Raw genomic sequence first — 25197 nt, 5'->3', positions numbered from 1 at the left:
AACATGCTATGTCTGACTGGGCTCCGTGTAACTCTGTCATTTGGGTGCAGGATAAGTGTGTGTGTGTGTGTGTCTGTGTGTGTGTCTGTGTGTGAGCGGTCATGTCTCCAAAGCAGAACCTGCAGAGATCACCAGGAAGGTGCTCAAGGCTTGCAGGCAGGTAGAGAGATGCCAGGGAGAAATAACAAGATCCGAATTTATTGCCTGGTGGCATGCAGAAGACGGGCAAGACCAATTCAATGCCAGAGTGTGCTCCCCCCTTGTTCTTCCCTCCACCCTCTCCCTCCCCGCCCTGCTGCCTCTCCCTTCGGCCGCCAGATTGCTGGCTGCTGTCTGGAAAGGAGTAGTGAAAAAGCCCTTCAAGCATGGGATCCAAAACCCACCCTTCCACCAGCTCGAAGCCCCCATGCCTACTTGCTCCTTCCAGCTCAGCATCCTTCTCCCGGAGGCTCCAGCAGGTCTTTCCCATTCCTGTTGACTTGCCCCTCTGCCCCCACCTCCTCCTCTTGCCTAGGACCTTTCCATGACTGAGGTGATGAACCAAATCCCAGACATTTCCCCTGAATTACCCGCCTCTGGCGCTGCTGCTGCCGGGATCCTCCAGCTCCAGGCTGCTCAGGAAAGTTTTCGTGCAGTCATACCCCCCTTCCCTCCCTAGGTAGGGAGTGCGTTTCAAAACCTCCACCTGATTTTCAATCTTCCCCCACTCCCCAGCCCCCCCAAACCTTAATAAAGAAAAAAATCCCCAAAACAAACCAGCAAGTCCTGAGGGATTTCTGCTCTGGTGGGAATAGCTCAGCCAGTGAGCATCACCTTGGCGTGCTGCTTAAATGTTACCGCTCTGCAGAAGAGATTTATGTGCCCATCAGCAGAATATTTCCCGGGTTTAAGAGCACTCGATTTTCCCTCTGCTGACGGGGATGGGAGACGGTCAGGCACAGGACGAGGGCAGTGGAGTTGTTTAGCTCACAGGCACTATGACGGGTGGCAGTAAAACGGTGTCTGGCCACCCAAAGTGACACGGGTTGGACCGGGTGGCATTTCTATACTCAGCGGAAGGCGAGGGGACGCACATCAACCCCTTTGCATACAGCACCAAATAAATCAATGCAAGTAACATGGGCTTAATGGGCGATTGCAACAAGCGACAGTCAGGCGTGGTAAATAGAGAATATTCCCATTACCCTTGATCTCCAGCATTCCGCACCCCCATCCCAGGGATATCTCCTTCTCACACGGGGCTGCATGACTCAGAAAAACCACAGGAATAATGGGCAGCAGCCGGGCGGGTTTTGCTTTGCCGTAGTTGGTTCCTTTGCTTTTTGTACAATACATTGGCGGTGTGGAAATCCCTCCCGAGCCCCGCGGCCCATTCCTGACAGAACGCTCCCAAGCATCTCTCTTCCCTGCATTTAGATGCCCAGACTCCCCGCTTGCCCGTGTCTGGCTTCACTGCCAAGGATTACCTCCATCTCCCCTGAAGCTGCGTGGATCTGGGACTCCCTTTTGGCCGGGAGTTCGTGTCCCCATTTCCCATACCGGCGGTGGCAGACGGACACCCAGGGAGGTGGCCCTGGCACAGGGAACACCTCTAAGCGTCCAGCCTGCCTCCTCATCCTCCCGGGCTTCATCTGCCCCGCTCCCCCGCGTGTCCTGGGGCAGGTCCCGGGGGAAGGAAGGGCTGGGGGGGTGACACGGCGGAGGTCGGGGGGACCACGCCGGCAGCAGGAGGGGATGCTCCGGCTCCGGAGCCGGGGGTGGCAGCGCCTGTCCCGGCTGCGGGACCCCCGGCTCGCCCCTCCTCATCCTCAGCAGCCGAAGGCAGCTCGTTTTGTAGGGAAAAGAGAAAAACACCCCCCTGTCCAGGGAGCGGTGCCGCCAGCCCGTGCGGCAGAGGGAGCAGAGGCTTCACCGCAAAGGGTTAACGCGGGGCTGCGGGGTGCTCCAGGCTGGAGTCCTGTGTGCGCCTCTGAGATGCACCAGCCAATCCTGGAGACAGCAGCGTGAACTAGATGTAGCATGCTGTAAGGAGGGAGGTGAAGAAAATAGGGTGTAAACTGTCAGCGCACACCGCGAGGCGGACCCGCTTCTTGGGCTGCGATTTCTTAGAGACTTAGAGAGCACCATGCATTTAAAAAAGGTAAGGGCTTTGTTACCGACAGCCTGTATCGTGATTCACTGCCGGATTCAAGTGCGTTTTCCGTGTGGCTTTCATTTAGTGATAAATTGTGTAGCGCAGAGTGAGGAGAAAGTGGAATGTGGCATGATTTACTGCTCGAGAGCCGTTTGGAAAGGCTACGTCAGCTTCGAGTTGTAATGGTTTCATGTAGAGATTGAGCAAGTGAATGCATGTGAAGTGAAGTGAATTCATGACTGGCAGGAAAATGTAATGCATGTGGTAAGAGAAGGATGTTATGCTGTAGCAGCAAAATCAGTTATGGATCCATATGAAATGAAGGCTAGTGGGAGATAGACCTGATTTTGAGAAAATGTAGAGTAATTCAGAGTCATGTATCTGACAAGCATGTCTGTCAGATAAAACCAAAAATAATTTCATTCCTAGAGAAAAAAATCCCCATGTTTATTAAATACAAGATCACAAAAGAATGCTATAAAAAAAAGTGAAGTCAGAAGCTTACAGAGTCTGTATGTGCAGAGATGAGTGACTCTGACACATTAAGTGTACAGAGATAAAGCTAGAGTGGCCCTGCTAACATTTACAGGATATAAGAAATAACTTCAGAGGAGCAATCCTTTTAGATATCAGACTTCACAGACTGCTGTCATTGCTCAACCCCATCCCTACAAGGAGTTACTCATTTTAAATAGGTGCTCTATCAGCTTTACCACAGGACCAGCTTTGGGAACAGAAACATTTGACTGGATCTCTTCCTCTCTGTATCTAAGCATAGCAACAGACCCTCAGTTTCAGATGCTCTTGCAGTGCTAATCAGCAGAGTTCCATCCAGAAACTACCTACAAATTCTTGCCTCCAAGCATTTTTCTCTCTAAGACGTGTATAATTTAAGCAGGGGAGGAATAAAAAAAAAGATCTGTGATATTTTCTGTAAGCTGATCCACCTCCAGCGAGAGCAAACCTCCCCAACAGATGCTGAGTTCACAGGAGTTGTGTTTGGGGTGCTTGTTCATGAAATGCTGAAACCCTGTGAGTGAAAACGAGAACTAAGAAACATGAAAACAAGCAGCTGAATGTTTTTACAGAGCTCAGTGCAGGAGGCAGCATTTGTACAACAAGCCAACAAAACAACTTGAGAATATTCAAGTGATGCAATCCTCCTGTCTTATCCTTTCCTATTTTTTCTACTCCTCTCTGAATGTCTTTGTGAAGCATTAATTACAGAAGTCAATTCATTGTTTACACCAACGTGTCCAAAAATTTACTTTTTATTCACATAGATTGCAGTGACTTGTCACTCCTCTCAGTCCCAGACAATGATTTATGGGACTCAAATATTTTTACTTCATTTGTATTAATTCAAAATCATATCTGATTTGGATCAGTCTAAATAATGTCTTGCTTGAGATGCAACACCTGCTGAAAACAATAGGAAGATCTTTCTACCAGCAAGCTTGCTTCTTCAGCAGTTTTTGAAAATCTAAATGGAAAATTGGATGATCAAACTACTTACCTAGGTTTTCCTTAGAAGAAAAGAGTGGTGGAGGATATTAGGTGATAGTTTCTGGAAACATTGTTTTCTAGCTCTCAGGCATACCTAGTGCAGCTCTTTCTTAATCCTCCCAAAGCTTCACCTCTCCTCAAAACCAGAAGCAGGCATTGTTTTACTCTCCTGAAACACTAGTAACCTCACATGGGAGCAAAATCAGCAGAAATGCACTCTGACAAACAGTCAAAGTGTTTTGAGAAAGGTGTTCTTTGAGAAAGGTTGGACTGAAGCCACTGTCCTGTTAGAGCTGCAGGTAGTGCTACAGCCAGTCATTTCATGGGGAAGTAATCTAACTTCTTCCTAATCTCATCCTATATCAGCATAACAGAACATTAGAAAAAAAAAAATGCAACTACATTCTCTTCATATCATTGTTTTTCTTTTGCTCGGTGTGTTCAGTGAGGGCCTGATCTTGGGCAATTCAAGGAGATCAGAACCATCCCTATTAACTTGAATAGAAGCAAGATCAATTTCCAAAACAATATTTTGGAAGCCAAAAGAACTTCAGATTTAGAAGGGGAAAAATGTGAGCATCATGAAGTTACGTGCTGCGTACTGAGCAGTGGGAGGCTTTGCATATCTTGAGTCAAATATTATTAAAATAATAAAGAACTAAGAATTTGTGACCTGATCTTACATTGATCTAGGCCTCAGTACTTTTTCATCATTGAAAAATCAACATTTTCTGTATGAAGTTGAGGAAGCCCCACTGAGCTGCAGGTAATCAGCACCTTGTGACTGGAGTCATCACCCTGCTGAAAACTGTAGTGTGAATAAATTTGGTCTTCCAGCTTTGAAGTTACTAATTTATATGTACCACAGTTTGTGTGCATACACAAATATGGTTTATACCTAGACATAAATATGCATGATATGCACTACACATCCCTCCACACCCATGGGCTGTATAATCACTTTTTTGCCCTTGCTCATACCATGGCAATGATGATTTAGCTCAGTCTCTTTCCTGTCTCCCACTGAAAGTCTTCACCTGCTCCGTGTGCCACAAAATAATGTGCTGAGGAGAGGCAAGAAGGACACTCTGCCAGATCTTTTCTGGCACACACCAGATCTTTTCAACTTTAACTAATGAGCCTCTCACAAAGGCCACAGATTTTGTTCCACCTTCAGAAGAAGATTGACCAAGCAATATATATTGCTAGCTAAATTAACACCATTAAACTGTAGTGGTTTCTCTTATAATGAGGTGAGATCGTAAGGCTTGTGTGTCAGATACCTTTACTGTAACAGTTACATTAATGGGGAAAAATTCTGCTGATTTGCAGTAACACCTTCATTGCCACATCCACCAGCACTGATTAATGAGAAAAGTGGTTTCTAAGGCACTTATTATACATTGGCAAGTAAAGGATGTAAATCTGTGGAGTCAGAGCACTGCTCTATACCCTTAATCCCATATTGTTCATAACTCCTGAGAATTCTGTAGGGCTAATTTAGCTCTTTCAGTACTTGTAAATCTACTAGAAATAACAAAAGCACCTGGTTAATTGAACATGGACAACCACACTGGAGTCAAGTGGGATTGTTAAAATCCATTATAAATGCTACTTCTTAGTATTACCTTTTTTTTTTCTTTATTTGAAATCTGTTTCTGAGGAGGCTTACCATCACTGGTGAATAACACTGCTAAATGTGGCAGCCCAAGTGTATATTTTTATTTCACCTAAAACATTATTGGTCCCTGTTTATTAACAATTTGTTGGACACAGAGAGCACATATATGTTACAATAATTTTAATATTGAATAATTCTGTATGGTTTGTACTTAATGAGCCACCCTAAAGGTTAAAACTGCTGTAGTTGAGGGCAGAGATGACACCCACCTCTTTTTCTCCAGAACATGTAGCTGCTCAGCATTCCTTGGATGAATCCCCTTATTCCTTTGTCTGTACCAACATTTCTGAGGAAGGTGCTTGTTTAGGTAAAGCAGCACTGTTTATGCAGGTCAAGACTCATCCTGCTGCCAGTCTCTGGAGACTGTGGATTTATTTCACAGAGAGCCATTAGCTGGTGATGTTCTCTTTTTAAGTCACTGCTCCTGTGGGATGTGAATCTGACTCATTGGCTTAAAAAGTAAAAGCTTTAGTAACTACCTAAGTAGCCTTTAAGCTCTCTGTTAGCTTGAGTTTATTAGATTGATTCACATTAGTTGAAGACATGGTAGTGCCTTTTTTTTTTTATTAAAGTACTCTTATTTATAAACCAGCTTAACTTCTTCATGCTTGCTTGTCTTGGCCAGGCAAAGTCTAGAGCATTTTCTCTGTCTTTCTGGAAAAAATAGGCTATAATGAAGAAAACTGATGATCCTCATACTCAGAGAGACTGCAGTGATCTTTAATTCCTCATGAACAGATGTGTGTCCCTCATTCAGCACTGTGCAGGTACCACTGAAAGTTTAAAGCTCCTCAACATTAGCTTAACAAATTTCTACTAAACAAGAATGTGTTTTTCTATGAGCTACAACAAGAAATAGTGACAATTTCATACTTAGGCAGTTTCAGACTGGGTCATATCTAAATTAAAACGATGGAGAGATTGCAATTCCTGATGCAAACTCAGACTTTCACTCCTTGCAGCATGATGTTCAGAAGAAACACATCTTTTAGCAGACAGACTTTTTTCCCTCTCTCTAATTTTGCAATTTCTTCTAATCTTGTCAAAAATCAAGTCTTTGGGCTAGATTTATTTAAGCTTTATTTATTTATTTAAGCTTTTAGTCTTGTCAAAAATCTAGCTTTGGTGCTAGATTTATGTGAGATAGCAGGCTGCCCAGTACACATAACATAATTATTACTTGTACAATCAAGCTTTATCCATCCTGAGCTGCAATTAGCCCCAGACTGGTTTGCTGGAGCTTGAATCTTTGCTCAGTCAGCCATAAAGTCCCTACTCTTGCTATAAAAAATTAATAGCTATAACATGAGCATTTAAGAGGATCTGGCTACTGCCCATGCAGTGGCTACAGGCTTGGAATGCTGCAGCAAAGGGACTGTGGAAAAATCCTGCAACAGTTTTCAGTAGCATCAGCTCTGGAAAAATGGTCTCTTGAAGCTTCTGTGAGTCCTGCCTTGGGAGCTGGCACAACAAGTGGTGAAAATTTGTTGTTTTTTTCCTGTTAGAATAAACAGGTTGAAGATGAGGAACCTGAAAGGAGCTTTTACCATCCATTTGTATCAGCTTAACACCATGTATGCCATCTGTGAAATCAGCTGTAAAATATGGAGCACTTTTGTCTGAAAGACATAATAAAAGGGCAAAATAAAAACATTACCACTCTATTAGATATCATTTTTTAAGGAATAAAATATATAAAATAATCCAATCTTCTTGCAAGGCATCCAGAGAAGTGCATTGAAAGAAAAATTTCATGCCATTAGATCTTTATGGATGTTATTCTTAACTACTGATCTAAGTTGTAACTACTAATTTTCACATGGAGAATAAAATCAGGAATAGTGTAAATCCTTGACCAGATACAGCCTTAGCTAAAATTAGAGGACTCTGTCCAAGCCTGAGCCAGAGCCTCTAAACTGACAAAACCATGCTTAGAAATAAAAGAACCCCCAACCACATTACTTGTGGATTAGGTCAGATAATGTCTGAGGGAATGGAAGTACATGAATTAGGTTGGATTTTGTGAATATGTCCCCATTGTAATCAGTACAGTACCTTGCTATTTTGGCTCTCTTCTTAAGTCCAGAGAACAGCTATACACCATTATTTTTTCCCTTCATTATTGTACAAACAATATTAGCACTCCAATAACTTCAAAGAAACTTCTATTTTTGCCTGAGACTGACAAATCCTTTCCTCCCCATCCTTTTTCTGAGCATTTCTTGCAAAATTTCCAGGAACAGAAATTTTAAGCAGCAACAAAAATAGTCAGCCACTCTGTTCATGGAAAAATCATGATTTTTATTTTATAACATTTTTGCCATCCAATAATTTGAAAGCATTCTCTAAGCATTTCTTGTTTAGGCTTCTTAACAGAAACAGTCATTAAAGAAGGTTATATTGGCAAGGTTTATACAGCACAATCAAAGTTGTACTTTGAGGTAGCTCAGCTCCAAGTACTCTCCTTCCTCTCTGTAACCTGAATCTTCTTCAGCTCCACAATCTGTTGGCGAGCAAAGTTTCCTCCCACTCCATCCCATTTTAGCCCTTCTGTACTACTAATCAGTTATATTTGGATTTTTCCTCAGGCTTGAAAGCCTCTGGAAGCAAAGCTTTGGTGTACAGTGTGTAAATAGCTGCTTGCTCCTGCTCTAGGTGGTAGCAGCTGTAAGAGCCCTGGGTATTGGATTGGCTGGGAATGCCCTGATGAAGGCCGGAATCATGAATCTGACTCCATGTTCTCAGAAGGCTAATTTATTATTTTATTATACTATATTATATTAAAGAATACTATATTATACTATACTAAAGAATATAGAATAGATACTTGCTAAAATGCTAAAAAGATAATAGTGAAAACTCGTAACTCTTTCCAGAGTCCTGACACAGCTTGGCCCTGATTGGCCAAAGAGTGAAAACAACTCCCAGCAGAATCCAATGGAACAATCACCTGTGGGTAAACAATCTCCAAACACATTCCACACAAGCACAACACAGGAGAAGCAAATGAGATGAGAATTGTTTTCCTTTTCTCTGAGGCTTCTCAGCTTCCCAGGAGAAAAATCCTGGGCAAAGAGATTTTTGCAGAGAATGTGAATGCCACACCTGAGTTTAAAAACTAGTACCTGGGTGGATTAAAAGAGGAAAGGGCTGTTTGTTACTCCAGAATGGTGTACTGGATACACCTAATTTACATGTGTCTCAGTCTCTTTGTATCCTACTGACACTTAGCTGTCAAATTGGATCAGAAAACTTGTCTGGGGACTGAGAGTTTTGAGTGAAAAGGAGATATGCTGCTGGAACTAGTATGTCATGACTTTTCAATAGTCATTTGTTACTTAATTTCAGGGGGTAGTTTTTACAAATCCTGAGAACCAGCTCAACTGCCATTAAAACACACTCAATGAGAGTGGAGAATGCTGGATGATCAGAAATGAAGCATTCATTAAAAAAAAAAAATCCAAGATGCAATCAAGACTTTTAATATATGTCTCCTGTTGGGATTTTCTTCAAACTTGAAAGCTCCAGTATGCAAAACTGTATGTCACACCAATACATGTCAGTCTGTGCCTGAGGAAATGCTGGACTAGAACCTCTCCCAAAGCTGTTTTTTTTTTTTTTTCTGTAGAGCCACTCCCAAATTTATTCCAAGAGAGCTTGCTCTGTTTCCCTTCTAACACTTTTCCTACCATCAGATGCTTTAGCTGAAAATCTTTGGACAATTTGGGAGAATGTTCAGCATAACTTGTGCAATGAAAGAGTGGCTTAAGACTGAAATGCCATGCAGAGTTTTCATGCAGAGGGATTTTGCACATAGGATAGTCCATGTGCACTTGGGGACTTGCAAAGATTAAAGTTTCATTCCTACAAACTTCAACCCCTATGGATTTTTATGATTGCAGAGTGCAGTCATCCAGCCTGGAGCAGATTTTGAGCTCAAAGCAGAAGGTTTTCTGTGTCTTCTTGGCATCCTGGGTGTTGGCCAGAAACCCAGGGCTTCCAGAAATCAGCTTCATTTCAGCTCCTTGTGTGACTGGTACCTGTTGTCTATCAAGAATTTAGGTGCTAGCCCCCATTTAAAGATGAGGAACTGGGACACAACGAGGACTTGAGAAGATTTTACGAGATCATGTAGTGAAAGGAAAATGGAGAGTGCCTTTAAACTGAGAGTAGATTTAGGATTTAGATTGGACATTGAGAAGAAATTCTTCCCTGTGAGGGTGGGGAGACCCTGGCTCAGGGTGTCCAGGGAAGCTGTGGCTGCTCCAGGATCCCTGGAATCCTAAGGCCGGGTTGGATGGGGCCTGGGGCAAGCTGGGCTAGTGGAAGGTGTCCCTGCCACGGCAGGGGTGGCACTGGGTGATCTTTAAGGCCCCTTCCAACCCAAATAATTCTGTGTCTCTATGATTTCTCCCATTCAGTTATTCACCTACACAGTCCCACTAGCACCACACAAGCTGGGACTGGAGGTCCTGGAGCCCCTGGTCAGCCTGAGGTGGGTGGAGGACCCAGATAAGGCTGTTCAAGGCTGTTGAGGCCTTTCTGTGTTCTCAGAGCCTTGACAGGTAATATCTTCCCCTGAACGAGCTCCTTGTAGAAACAGATCCACTCCTTAAGGCAGAAAGACTGCAATGGCATTTTGGGGATGCTGCTTGACATCATCAGCTAAAACACATAAGGATCCATTTGCACAGGAGGATGAACTTAGATTAACAGATTTAAACAGCGCCTGAGGGATTTTATACATCTTGATTTGGGCAGCAAAGGAAAAAATCAGGTCTTTTACAAATATCAGACATTGAAGCAATTACCTTGGCACGCCTGGCAGCCAGCAGATACTCATGGGCTGAGGAGGCTGGCACTTGCTGCACTGGGAAGGGACAAAAAGCACATGGGGACATCAGCTGAAGGCTCTCAGGCACTTGCAGGAGTGAAATTCTGCAGGGACAGAGCAAATACCAAGGCAGGCTCTGTGGGAAAGGGCTGTAACACTCAGCAACCAGCAACGTTCCAGACAGAGCCGAGCGCAGCTGCAGAGGTTGGGCTGACATAAATTCTCTTTCCGTGGATGCATTTGATGTTTTCTCCCCTTCATTTGTTTAAAAAAACTTAAAAATCAGACACCTTATTTGTTCTTTATTTTGGCTGTTGAGGACATAGTAACAGGGTGTTGTCTCCCCTTTGAGAGGGGAGAAGAAAGCTAAAATCTGGCAGTGGGTGAAGCTCTGTTTAAATAAAGGAAAGGTGCTGATTTAGGGTGCATGTAGTCAAAACTGCTACCAGGAACTGATATGAACACTTATTCTTAAGCCTGGAATGTAAAACTCTTCTAAGCTTGTTAGACATAGAATTAATTTCTCCTTTCAGATTTTTTTCCAGCTCAGAATGAGCGCCAGAGAACAAGCTGTGATTCAATCCCCCTCTGGAAAACCATGTTGACAATATGACTTGTCTACATGGGTGCCTTCTAATTTTTCTGTAGTGTCACACACTGTCCCCTGCAGCTGATGAGGTCTGATCTGAAGGCAGGGAGGCCTCACCATCCTCCACCCTGGTCCTTCTGAGCAACCTGGGCCACTGGGCATTGGGAGGAGCTGAGCTTTGAGATCCCTTCCAACCCAAAGCTCTGTGACCCTGTGATTCAGTGATCCCAATGTCCCCAAAGCCTGTTCTTTGTCTCTGTTCTGGGTCTCTTGCTCCTGCCCCAGACATCTGGGGGGACTTCAAGCAGAGCTCATCTCTGTCCAACAGCTGACTGTGACCACAGGACCAAGCAGCCCTCCTCAGTTCACAAGTCCTTTTTCTGTCCTTTAGGAAATTCAGCTTGGGAGATGTTTTTTCTGTGGATATGAGTATCTTCCTATGGAGAACAGAACCTGTGTGGTGGCTAAGCTCAGAGCAGAGCACAACTGAGATACTTTTTGCTCTCCTCTCTAGCTGATACTGATAGTATACCAGCATTAATCCCACAATTAGAAAGCTCCCAAAATTGTTTTGATAATTTTCAACTAACAAACTAACATAAAGTCAGACACCAAATTTGCAAAGAAGAAAGTCTAAATCCTTTAGCTATGCCTGTGCTAATCAGCCAAGAAACCAGTAGTCCTAAAACATAAGTAGCTATCCCACCTCATGAGATAAAAGAATTGTGAAAAGCAATAAAAGACAGTAGTATCTGCTCCCCATATTTTAAGCAACTGCTGAAAAATACCCTAAAAAGGCATACACTCACACCAAATAACTGTAAAAATCTTGCTTATAGTCTCTATATTTCAAAATCAAAAATCTTTTGCCAAGCAATTGTATCAGTAAAGCTTTCCTGTTTCATCTTCCCCAACAGATTTGAGTATCTTCCTTTGGAGAACAGAACCTGTGTGGTGGCTAAACCCAGAGCAGAGCACAGCTGAGATACTTTTTGCCCTCCTCTCTAGCCCTTTCTGCCCTTTTCTCCCATAGCACACCATCAGCTTCACAGCTGGGCTGTGTGAGAATGCCATGGGCAGGTGCCTCCTCAGGTCTCATTCACTTAGAACTGTTAGCACGAGAAAAAATGGCTTCTTGAAGGAAGAATAAGAATCCCTGATGATAACACAGGAGGTCCTGTGGTGCTTTGCAAAGGTGGGCAATGTGATCATCACACTTCAGACAGGGAAGTGAAAGCAGAGACACATGAAGTGATAAACCCAAGGACTTACAGCAGATAAGAGCAATCTCTGAGACACAGACTATTGCTTTATTCTTTATGTAAAATGTCTTTCCATTTTTCAGTGTCAAAACACCTTTGAAAAAAAAGGTTTGGACTTATCTTGCCTTCTCTGAGTTTCACTGTTTCCCATCCACCTGCAGTAAATAAAATGTTGCTTCTTGCTGTCGATTCAAAGTTGTAGCATTCCTGAGAATGTTGTGTAATACCTAGAAAACAAAAGGTTTGCTCCATTCCTGTTTTCCATGATGTGCAATCTAAAAGAAATATGAAGGGTACTCTGCTACACCATGTATTGCACTTGATCAAAAGCAGTAACTTTGAAGTCCCTAAGGCTTGTAAGTAATGGTGGGATGGAGTACCAAAACCCTCATAAATGGTAAAATTATGACCTTTCTGAAATCCAACTGCCTACAAACAGAATTGGATGTATTCCCCACCATCTGTTATCATATTTTTTCTTTGTATGTTTATTTTTAAAGGATATCCAAGTAGTATTTAATATTTTGATTAGTTCAAGGAAAGCCAAGCTTTGTGTTTTGCATAAAAAAGCACCATCTTAGATGTGTTAATTTTCTAAATGTTATAGGAAGTTATTTTTTACTCTCCTTTGAAAGGACATATCTGAGAAAAACAGTCTTAAATTTTTATTGCATCATTATGGGAAGTTATAGCCAGGAGAATCCCACTTTGGCACAGAGGATTCTCAATTTTCCATGGAGAGCTGCGTTGTATCAGCATTTTCTTGTAAATCGAGTGAACATAAAACCCAAAGGATTTCAGAGAGACCCTGGTCTTCTGCATTTCCACTGACAGAAGGGGATCTCAGACCAAGGTCTCAGATACATCTTGCAGATTCCAGGGTAGAGAGAAATATTGAAAAAAACCCCAAACCTGATCCTATAAAAAATGTCCATACATTTGTACAGTTGTTTTATTTTGATCCTTGAGAACTGCAGGCGGATGTGGCCCAAAAAAGTTACTGGTGATGCATAACATCAACTTTATTGACTCTTACATAAAAGGCTGCTCCACTAGTGAACCAGTAATGACCAATTTAGTAGCTATATCTTTAGTGTAAGTTAACAAATCTGTATTAAACTTGACTCTCACCTCTTGGGAAGTAAAAGGTTACATGCACTGAGGTAACAATAGATTAGTTGTTTTTTTTTCCCCTCATAAAATTTTCCACAATTTCCATTTCAGAAAGGATTTGAATTTACTGATTTTTTTCTTTTCTTGAGCATTGCTGTGCACACATCTGGGCTGGCTCTATATTATTCTGTGTATCTTAGTATACGTGGTTCATTAATTAATGTTCTGTAAGCAAGAAAGCTCAACCCACAAATCAAGCAGACACTTCAATCTGCACTATCTTAGCTCAGTGTCTTAGAGAGTTCAGAAAATACCATATGTAATTATATACAACTTTAATATTTCTTTAAAATTACCTAAAAAAGACTGAGTTTGGTGGGGCTTGCCCTACAATATGATGACAACAAAATGACCACAGACGTCCTCTTCTCTTGTTCACAGCTGAAGCTTGATGAAATTTGTCCCAGTGGCCAAAATGTTTCCATTGCACTTGCCAGCTCTACACCTGCACATGATGTAAATACATGGATTTTGCCAGTCTCCAGAACTTTCATATGTTCAAGAGAATTAGGACTTAGCTATGGTATTCCCAGAAGATGCTGAGTCAAATTCCTGCTGCACTAATGCCAGGGAGGAGACAATAGATTTCTAACAAAGAAGAATTCAGCCTATCTTGAACTCACCTTAACCTCAGGATTTAGAAGGACCAAAAGCTTAGCAGCATTTACAACTGGTAGCTGGGTGAAACCATGGGGATAACAGAAAAGAAATGTGCAGAGCATCTATACCTAAGAATTGTCCTTTAAGCCAGAGCTTCAAAGAGACCATTGTTGACATGGCAGTTTTTATCACAGAATAAATATTGCATTATTTGCTCTCTGTATAATGTCTTCTCTACTTGAAAATCTCCCAGCTCTGTTACTTAACAGGTGCTTTTATTTGCCATGTCCCACCCTTTAGCTACCACAAATTTAATACAGATTGTTCTTCCCTGGAGTTCCATTGTGGCTTTGTAACTGCAAACTTTGTGTGTTCCATATGCCTGTAACAGTCTTTAGAAAATGTTTTCAGGGTATTTGCATTAATTAGAGAATTTGAATATTCAAAATTTTTAGATATTTCTCATGCTGTAAGCCTTGCAAAAATCCTTTGGCTAGAATTTTCTAAATTATCTTTTAATAGGAAGCACGCATTTAGATCTCTCAAACAGCTTAACCCCTCCCTTAGCAGTCATTTTTTCAGGCTTCTGGTCCTTGTTTGTTAAATAAACACCCCTTCTCAGGGGTGTTATGAGGATTAATGCAATGCAGAATGATTTTGCAATGGCTGGACAACAGCCTCCTGTATATTTATGCTCCTTTGGAATATACCTCCATAGGTATTTAAAACAAGGAGATCTTTAAACCAAGATTATTTTCTTCTGTACCTGCACAGGTTCTCTGCAGGTGTTTTGCCAGTGGTTAATTTATGACACACCATGAGGTGCAGCATTAAGCCAAAAATAAACTCCTGGCTCTTCCACTATTCCTTTCCAAGTGTTGTTATAGTCTAGTGTTAGGAAGATGCTACATATACACAGTAATTAATTTTCCAATCCTAATATTATAATTTTGAATTCAAAAGGGACTCAATTAGTCATCATTACAGTTTAACAGCCTGAAACACTTTAGTGTTAATAAGTAACTGAAAAAGTAAACTCCTATCTCTTCTCATTTAATCAAGTATGGGAATTTTTCAATAGAAAAGCTAGAAATTTTAATACAGCAGTAGGTATAAAATTGAAATTCTCATGACACTCACTTTCTGTAGCTTCATATAATGTCAAAAAATTATGCCCAGCATCTTCCCTGTCTATGCTAAGGATGATGGAAGGGAATGAATATGCTGTGCAATATATTTTTTCCCCTGACTAATGATAAGAGACAAAAGCATTTGTGGATTTTCACTCTGTTGTGATGCAAAGGCTGGTCAGGCCTGTCTGAAAGTGACTGGAATGTTTCCTTTATTTATACTGATCTATTTTTAACAGGAAATGGCAACCAAATGATCCTCATGGCTTTTATGGGCCAGTAGAGCAATCTATTGCATTTCAGTTTTGCTTCAAATCTGTGCAGACTTTCTCATACAGTGGGAGCAAGGTTATGCAGTGTTGTAACCTCAAATACATTAATTTGAAGGGGGAAAAAACCACCACCAGTCTAGGAGTATGATACTCCAACTTCAATATGCAGACTCTTTTTGCATGGAAGTGATGGCTTGGGAGCATAAATAAAAGTTTGAGAGGTCTCTGTTGTAGACTCCTGGAATTTAATTTCAAAAGGATTTATAAAATTAATGCAATCTGTGTTTTATGGTCAGAAACAACTGCATGGCTGTAACTGTTTATGGTTATAATTCAGTGTCTTCGTACATGCTCAGCATGAAATACGAGCAGGGTCTTTCTTTATACATTTATTGTTTGCAGAATCATGTCCAAATCATGTTACAAACAATTACACCACATAAAGCCTGAGTATTTATCTGGTTGTATAGACAGATTATTATATTCTTAGGCTGTAAATTCCTGTTGGCTCACAAGAACCTCTGTGCTCTCCTGGAGGCAGTCAGCTTCCTGCAGGCTCTTGAGAATATTAATATCTCACATATATGCACAGAGCATATTTATTCAGTGACACAATTCTCATTATAATGGATGGGGCTGCTGAGTGTTCAATTGCAGGACTGTTCTGTTGGAAATATCCATCTTTTAGGGTTCACTTACAGACCAAATTACTGATAGGAAGGACAAATTTCCCACCAAGTTTCAAAACCATAGCAAAGGTGAAAATGTCATGATGAGTGCTGATTTGAGTGAATGTGAATCCAGCATTTTATTTAAACTCATCAGCTAGCAAAATTAAAGCTCTCACATTCATGTATTTTAATTCATTCTGTGCTGTTTCAACTTAGACTGAAAACTGGAACTGATTGCTTCAATATATTTAGGAATCTGCATGCCCTTTGTCATCTCTGAAAACCTCATGGTCTTGCATGGATGTTTTAATGAAATCTCTGCAGGATATTAGAAACATTAGCCCATTCCACAGGCATGGGTCTGAGGTACAGAGGGAAGCTGTGGCTTGTCTTCACTGAGTTCCTACATGATGCAATCAATACTTGATCTGTGACAGGGCACAAAAAAAAATTGTTCAGGCACCATTTTAAAAGTGTTTTTAGGCTGATCCACTGAGCTGGAGCAATTTGGACTGAAAGTAAAATGCTGCTGTTAGGGAAACCCAAAATTTCAGCATCTGGAGTTGGTGTAAGTCACTTGAGCTCATCACTGTGGGCAGCTCCAGAGCTCTTGGTCAGGGCAGTGACTCTGTCCAGTGATGCTGCTTTGGACAGAGGAACTGGCTCTGTTAACCACACTTTGCAGTGAAGACAAACCACAATGCAATTTCCCCAAGGACATTAAAAGAGAAAGCAGCCTGGGTCTTCTGAATCTCACCTGTTTTCTGTCCAATGTGTGAACTGTGAGCTTATGTACAGACATTGCTGAATGATTTTTGTACTACTGTACATCATGATTATGTACAGACATTGCTGAATGATTTTTGTACTACTGCACATCATGATTATGTACAGACATTGCTGAATGATTTTTGTACTACTGTACATCATGATTATGTACAGACATTGCTGAATGATTTTTGTACTGCTGCTAACAGACTAAGAATCTGATGTTGCATATTTTTCATTAATGACTAGCATGAATGGGAAAAAAACCCCAACAATCCCTCCCCTGATGATTTGTGAAGGTTTCCCTTCAACAGTAAATATTATCACTGATGATGTTAATGAAGACATTAGTTTCACAGCATTTGAAGTACTGAAACACTCCACTGTTAACTAGCCTAGTGGGGTTTATGCTAATGTAAAATATAATAAAGTAGAGGCCACTATCTCTTTAAGCTGAAAGAAAGGAAACTTGTTTCTACTTCCAAGGGATGCCTAGTGTGTGCTTATCTAATTGACTGTGTATTTTGTCTAGGTGTTGAGGGAAAGCTAAGAGAATGAAGGCTCTAAGTCCCCAGTGGAAGCATGATATGGCGATGCAGTGCTGGTGCTGAATTGTTCTCTCTGATGGCTCTATGGGAGTGGATAGCACTGAGTCTTCATTGCTGGGTTTTAGCAGTTGCTGCTGTCTCGGATCAGCATGCCACAAGCCCCTTCGACTGGCTCCTCTCTGATAAGGGACCCTTCCATCGCTCACAGGAATACACTGATTTTGTGGACAGAAGTCGACAGGGATTTAGCACAAGATACAAGATTTACAGGTATGAAGCAAAGGGAAAGCAATTACACAGATGCCATCCTTAGAAGTTGTAAATTATCAATAAGGGTTTCCTTTAAGGGAAAGGTTCAGTTGTGGGAACGAATCCATGGACACCAAATTCATTGCTGAAATATATGCAAGGCCGCTGGGTATTATGGGAATGCTGCTTGTGTTGTTTCTGTTTTGTTTAAAGAACTTTTGATAATTGATTATGTTGCTCTGAAAAACTTTGTTGTTTACTACCTACCTCTACTGTGTCCTAGTGATATAGTCAAAAATATGCTAGGGATTCAAACACCACCTTTGGTTGCAGAGGAATCACCTTTGATCATGCATCAATTGCTTTCTGTGTGGCTCATCAAGACTTAAGCCGAGGTTTTAAGAATGAAATTGTGGCTCTCCATATACTGCTGACAGAACAGACCTCATGGTACAAAGGAGGGCATTTCAAAAGTGACTCAGAAATGTTTAATGTTAGTTTATGCCATTTAACGCTTATCTATGCCATTGCTTTGAAAAGGGGTGTTTGCTTCTCTGAGGAATCGAGTGATAAGAGCCACTGTGAATTTTAAAAAAGGTTGCAGGTAGTTTGGTCCATCAAAAATCTCAGCATTAGGCTGGCCCAAAGCAAAGAAAAATAAAAGGGAAGACTTCAAAAGTATAGGTCTGCTTGAGGATTTGGGCTTTGCTGTGGAATTGCTTCAATGAAATGTTTGTAACCTGTAAGTCTCTATTTCGAAACAGCACTGGTGAAATATCTCCTCAATCATGTGCAATGGGTGTAACTCAGTAGCATCCAATATTATCAAGGACATGGGCAGGAAAAGGGGAGATCAGTCTTATATGAGTGACCTAATGGCAAATAAGGACAAATGAGAGACCAGGAGAGATTAAAGACTGAGAAAATAAATCTATAAGCAGGGAGACTTTTTACTTCAAAATGTGATGGATTCCTCCCAACAGCCAAAAGCAAGTGGGGCAGCAGGGAATACAGGGCAGATTTTCAGCTCCCCTAATAACTGTCCATCCTACAAGCACAGCCCATACTGGTATGGGAAGACACACACTGATTTCACTGAAAAGGACAGAGGAGATTGTGCAAATTTCATACCTATTTTGGGCTCTTTTTCCCTAGTCCTTTAGAAGAAGGTAAGAGTGCTATATGCCTATATGTATATTATATTTAGTTCAGAGTTCAGTAGCCTGTGACAGAAGTGCTGGCTTCAGCGTGTAAAGATTTTAGTTTTAAGGAGTTGGCTTTATTTTCCTTTCCCAAATACATGCAGTAGAGGGCAGTCTGTCGCAGGTCAATTTTGCAGTGGGCTCCTTTGAGATCTACAGAGAAATTAAACCCATTTTGAAAATAAAGTGTGATTTGGAAATATGCTTGATGAAGTGGCTTGTCTTAACAGAAGAACAGCATTGCCCAATATTTACTGCATTTTAAAAGCCAGCTGTCAGGACCAATAATGTAAAGCCAATAATGCAGAGACTGAGGCAGCATATTTTATTCCCATTATTCTGTATTAGTCAAAACTGAACCAAAATTATCTTGCTAAAACATGAAAGATGGAATTGTATTTCATTTGAGCTCTTACAATCAGGTCCTTGAGAATTTTCCTCCTCTCAGCCATCATTACAGCAACATTGTTAAGTTTCACAGATCTGTAATCACACTGCTAATATTTATTTGGGTTTGTGTAGAGGTTTCAATTGACTTTAATTTCCACAATCCCACAGAAAATGTTTCTCTGCTTTAGTTCCATTCTCTGCCTTTTCCAGGAAGTCAAAAGAGCCACAAGCTGTACTTTTTTTGATCCAGCCCTCCAAAAACAAATCTTATTGTAAAGTTTCCTTGTAAAATATGGTCCCATTAGAGTAGTGCAGAACACCGTGACCTTGTTAGAAGCCACACACTGTAAATTTAATCCCTGTTGCTTTTCTATGAGCTTTCCCAGGCTGTAGGACTTGGAGCCTAATTGTGTGTTCATTCCCTCACCTGTCTTTTACCTAATGGAAAGGATCCCTCAGGGACAGGTCCTTATTTGAAGGGAGAGGTAAGGAGGAGGAGAGCCCCTGCCTGCAGGGACTCAGCTGAATTAACCAGGGAGAAAGGTGCTGAGAGAGCCCCTCCAGTCCCTGAGCTCTTCAGCCCTCGAACCACACACCTGACACCTGAAGTTTAAAGGTTAAAGACGAAGGAAAGTCTTCTTCCTTCATTTTAAATCCATGCTGGCTCAAAATCTATGTGGTGAAGGATGAGTGAGATGTGTAGGGTGAGGGACTCCAGGGGATTGTGTCCCATCTGAACCCTTCCTGGCAGGATGCTGGTAGCACAGTGGGGTCAGACAGAAAATGACTGAGGACCCCTTTTCTGTTTGAACGGCACAAATGTGGCCAGAGGCTGCAGGCTACCTAAAGGAATGCCTCTCTTCTGAAAGGAGCTGGCTCCAGAAGAACCAACAGGGCTTTGAGCAGTAGCAGCTCACCTCCTGTGTCTCCAGGCTGACACAAGAGATGACCAATGGCATCTCTCTGCCAAAAGCCATCAAGTCCTGCTGCCCATGGGAACCAGCTTGGGAAGAGCAACCTCACACTGGGACTGTTTGTCTACAACTAGCAGAAATGAAACAGCCTTAATAAAAATAACATAAAGCCAGCAGTGAGTTGCACATATTCCATGTCATAGTTCAAGGTGTGTAGCAGGAGATTTCAGCATGAGACTGCTGTCTGATTTTTGCTTTCCAACAGTGGAACAATTATTCAGTGACTTGAATGATATTTTCAATTCCCCTCCATTTGCAGTCTCAGGAGAGGCAGTAATGATGTGGAAAAAAATTAAATCTTGATGGAATCTGTAATATCACAAGATTTTATTTCATTACCTCATTAAAAACATTCTCTATTTTAATCAAAAACATATTAAAAAAAAGCAGAGAATACATGTTATTCTGCTCTTGATTATATCAAGTAATTCATTTTTCTGTAAATATCAAAGTTACAGGTGCAAAGGCCTTTGTCATGTACCATTGTTTGACACTGGTTTAAATGGGGTCAAGGTCATGCACTGCAGGCCTATGAAAGATACAGAATGATTAAAATCAGATAATAGGACAGAGAAATTGCAAAAGCACCCAGTAGAGAGAATAACAAAGAATATTAAAATGGAATTTACTTGAAGGATACATCGTCATTATTTTTCAGCTATTGAGTAAAACAATGTTGTGCTAATTCTTTTATTTCTGTCACTTGCATGGCAGGAGACAGACTGATTTTAAAGTTTAATTTCACATATGGCAATTGTTTTTAATGATTCTCAGTAGGCTTACTTTTTTTCAGTTCTTGTTTTACATAACCTGTTTGCATTTAAAATTCATGCAGTCAAACTTTTAGGCTAAAATAAGAAAATTGATCACTCAATTTTTTTGTTTTCATGGAATCACAGACCGGTTTGTGTTGGAGGGGACCTTAAAGATCATTCAGGGACACCTTCCACAAACCCAGGGTGCTCCAAGTCCTGTTCAACCTGGCCTTGGACATTTCCAGGGATCCAGGGGCAGCCTCAATTTCCACCCTCACAGGGAAAAAATATCCAATCTAAATTTACCCTTTTTCAGCTTAAAGCCAAGTTCCCTGTTTGCATGCCAATAAGGCAAAAAGCAACTGCTTTGTATCCACACCCTGTGGTCACTGTAAACAAGTGTTCATCTGACCATGAATCTGTTATAAATTATTATTGGGATGAAGCCAAAGATTTGCACCAAGGAACACACTGATTAACTGAGCCCAATTTCTAATAGGAGATCTTAACTTCAGCATATTTTTTTAAACATAAAAGTTATACTTTTTCTTATCTCCATGTCTGGCTTTTGTAGCATCAACCAATCATGTGATAAAACCAACTAGTGCATCAACTGTGAGAATGTACCAGCACAAAAATCATCTGCTACCCATGTTTTATTCTATATATTAAGGTTCAGTTATGTTCATGGGCAAACAAGCTGGCTCTCTCCAAGGCCAGGAGTATTCAGTGTTACAGGACAAGGTTGAAAGAGACAAATAAATATGAAATAAGTTTTAATCTGGTATTGCAGAACCCTAAATAATATACAACTGGTGTTATCTACATTGTTACAAGTTGGAAATTGTGGGCTGGTTGTGTTGATGATGTGATTATTATGTGATTATTATGGCAGCATTCCCTCTAATGCTTCAAAGAAAATACCCTCCTGCAGGAAATTTAACAATTACCACAGTTTTTGGTGCTATTCTTCATCACTGATCTATGAAGAAAACCACCAAGAAAGCACCTGGATGGCTGCTGAAAACCTCTAAAGTCATGGGAATGCTGTGTCAATATTTCATGGAAGGTGGCTCCTGCAGTTAGCATCCAAAAGTATTTTGGCAAGGAAAACCAAGTTTATAGTTTGTTATTTAATACACAAAAGGAGTGCTGTGCCTCCTATGTAAATCAGCTACCCAGACAAAGGAATTTAAATCCAAACAGAATGAGACAGAGAGGTTACCAGGATGGAAAGAGTGATTGTGAAATTATGCAAAGAACTTACATTGTATCAGAAGAGGTAATTTCTACAGAGATAGGGAAGTATTCAACCTATCAAATAAGGTCTTGAGGAAATCTCCTCAGGGATACTGTGGAGTTTTGTTGAAGCAAAATTATTTAAAACCTGAAACAGATGTGAAAAATCAGGGGAAGAAAGAGCCTCACTCTTTGTTTTAAGGTGGAAATACTTGACAATATTTAGTGGGGGAGAGAAAGAGAGTTGAAAGAGGATACAATTCCTGCCAACAGAATACATATTATAAAGTAAGATGAGCTATCTAAACCAAAAGCCATCTCTGCCTCAAAACCAAATTGGTATAAACCGGCTATGAATAAATTTAGGTTGGTTCTTTAGAAAAGGTTCCTAATCACTGAGGAAATTCTGGGACATACAAAGTTACAGAACCTTCCCAATCATACAAATAGGAGGAAAGGGTTTTATGATGTGATGCAGGTAAAAGTGGATGAAGTTTTAGTGACCATTGACATCCTTTGGGGAAACTACACCTAACAAGTGCCCAATACTACTCTGCAAAAGGTAAAAAAGGAATCTCTTGAAGCAGTGAGCTGCCCTTGGCAGCCTGGTATTCATGTAGCTTAAGAAGATTCCCTTAGAGGTTGTTTTAAAAGTGATTGTGTTCATGAACAGCTACAAAAATAGAAGCATTTGAAAATAATGCTATCAAGTTAAAGATAAGAACACACTGGGTTCCTCTCCTTTGTTCTGAATCCTCTGAACCCATAGGGCAAAGTGAGCAAGACTCAAGACTGTAACAGGACACTCACTAATATGTTTCAGCTCCTGTGTGTGAACCTAAGTAGGGCCAAGATTAGTTGGTTTTGTCATTTTTTTACTCCCTATAAAAATATTTTAGCCCACAGTTCTCACTAGACTTGACACATGTGACAGAGAGTGTTAATAAAATCCACGGGGCTTCAGTTGTGCAGGTGCACAATATGCCCCAAATCACAATTTTCACTCCAGTTACACTCTGGAATAACATTTCCTTGTGCTCTTCCTGAGGGTGATTTGAACTGATTAATCTGGAATTTTAAAGTGTGGAGAAGAACTAACAAAGGTCTTTCAAAAGTGGGTTTCAATACATGTGTTTTAATTGGAATAACAGGAATAACAGGAATCTCTGCCTTTTCCAGCTATTGGCTCTATCAGTAAATAGCTTCTGGTCTGTGTTGTAATTGGCTCCTTTAGGGAATATTCCATTCAACTTGGTGTATAAAATGTACAGAAATCAGATGAATCATCATTCCCAGAATGTTTGCAGAAGGCTAGATTGGGGAATGCACTAAATCCTCTTTATAATTTCAGGAGCTCACAGGCTGGTAAGAGGGAAGAGCTTGAAGAGAGTTTTTGGATTGTGAGTTGATACATTCCCACTAGAGAAATAATATTTGTAGCCCAGCATATTTTTAAGAATGGATGTGAAAAACATCAATGAGTTTAATTTTGGATTATGATGCAACAGCCTCTCTTATTCTAGTTAGCTAGAAAAACATGGCACCAGTTAGATAACTAGGTGTGGTGAAACTGCTTGAATAAGCACATGCCTGAGCAAAATTAAAACTTTGGTTGACCATATTTCCAGGTCAAGAAATACCTGGATAATGTCCTCCAAAATAATTCAGTTTCCATCCCTTTGTTCCAAATGCGAATCCCTTTCATAGCAAAGCATTTTTGGTTTAATTTTAGAGCCTAAAAACACACCAGGTCATGATGCTTTACAATTGGCAATTCCTGTTATCAATATTATATAATATCAATATTATGTTAGTTACTTGATTCAGGGGGATTCTCTGGAGGGTATGTGCTGGTGAAAAGGTGGAAACAAAAGAAGAGAAAATTTAAACTGAGAAGCCATGCATACATGACAGAAAAGTTAAGAACATGTTTTCAGATGAATTATAACCAGAGCCTAGATTAGTTTAGCCAGAATATTAAAGGATTGACAAGTCTCTAGACTGAAGGTTCACAAAGGTGAAGGAGGGTTTGGCTATCTCCAGTATCACTGGGACAATCAGGGGACTCCTAAGATGGATATCAGAGACATGAAAGGTGCAGAAAATAAAGACTGGACACTTGTTTAGGTCTGTGCTCACAATCCTAGTTGTGTAAGGGGTCTGCCATGCATGGATAAATGATATTTCCATGGGCAATCATGAAAGAGCCTGGGATCTTGTGGGTTCTTGTGTTCCAGAAAAAGAGCAGACAGAAATAAGGGCTCAGAAATGGACAGGAATGTAGGAGGATAGAATATAAGAAAGTAAAGGTAGTATAGAAAGTAATCTCACCCCTAAGGAGTTGCAGCTGGGTCAATTATCAAAGATTAGGAAGAGGCCTGACTTTAACAGGCCACAGCTGTGACCAATGAGAAGAAGAGAGCTATAGAAGAGTGGGGTGGGTGGGTGAGAAGGGACCTGGAGTCAGTGGCTGCTTTGGGAAGAAGAAAGAGGCAGTGCTCTGAGGAGATGCCCATGAGAAACACCAAGGAGGTATGGAACTTTTGTGATAAGGAGATAATAATCTGGAGCCTTTGCAATATAATGACAATACAGGAAGGCAGGCAGTTCTGATTCCCAAAATGACCCTGTTTTTCCAGCTCTCTGACATCTATGAGCCAGCATGGCAGAGAAGTCATGTGCCCTTAGTAAAGGAAACCACTTTTTACTGAGGAACAAAGGAGAAATCAATTTTTGAGACTCATCCACAATATCACCCCACTTTTGAAGGCCTTGGAAAAAAGGCCCCATCCCTGGTAGTGTCCCAGGTCAGGTTGGACAGGGTTTGGAGCAGCCTGGGATTGTGGAAGGTGTCCCTGCCCATGGCAGGGGGTGGAATAAGATGGGCTTTAGGATGCCCTCCAACCCAAACCATTTTGTGAGTCTCTGAAAAGCATGATAGCCCCTGGAGACACAGTGTATTTTTAAGTGATTCTGGCTTCCTACAGCATCTGGAGAACATTCAGTTATTTATCAGGAGTGTTATTGAGAGTCATTCAGTTATTGAACACATTATTGATCAGAGAGTCCAATTCTACAGAACCCAAAGACCTCGAGGGTGTTTTGCCAGGGACCAGAATCAGACCTACCCCATATCCCTTCACTCCACTCATTATCAGCCTCCTGGGTTTCAGAAAAAGGGTGGGGTTCCTCTTGGTGAGCTGGAGCAGCACTGGGCAGG

At 41.1% G+C, this 25197-nt stretch overlaps 1 protein-coding gene across 2 annotated transcripts in view; it reads left to right on the top strand.

Moving 5' to 3' along the window:
• LOC136560263 (BMP/retinoic acid-inducible neural-specific protein 3) overlaps positions 1-25197 on the top strand; it is a 202186-nt gene that overhangs the window by 1328 nt on the left and 175661 nt on the right. The window contains exons 1-2 of one of the 2 annotated variants that reach the window (XM_066555986.1): positions 2053-2140; positions 17153-17438. In XM_066555986.1, coding sequence (XP_066412083.1) covers positions 17203-17438 — 236 coding nt within the window. In that variant the 5' untranslated portion in view covers positions 2053-2140; positions 17153-17202. Of the gene's footprint in view, positions 1-2052; positions 2141-17152; positions 17439-25197 lie in introns of those variants that run through there. The other variant, XM_066555985.1, reaches the window with a different exon arrangement.

Source organism: Molothrus aeneus, chromosome 9 (genome assembly GCF_037042795.1).
Source record: "Molothrus aeneus isolate 106 chromosome 9, BPBGC_Maene_1.0, whole genome shotgun sequence".
Lineage (NCBI taxonomy): Eukaryota > Metazoa > Chordata > Aves > Passeriformes > Icteridae > Molothrus > Molothrus aeneus.
This window is presented reverse-complemented; position numbering and strand designations above follow the sequence as displayed.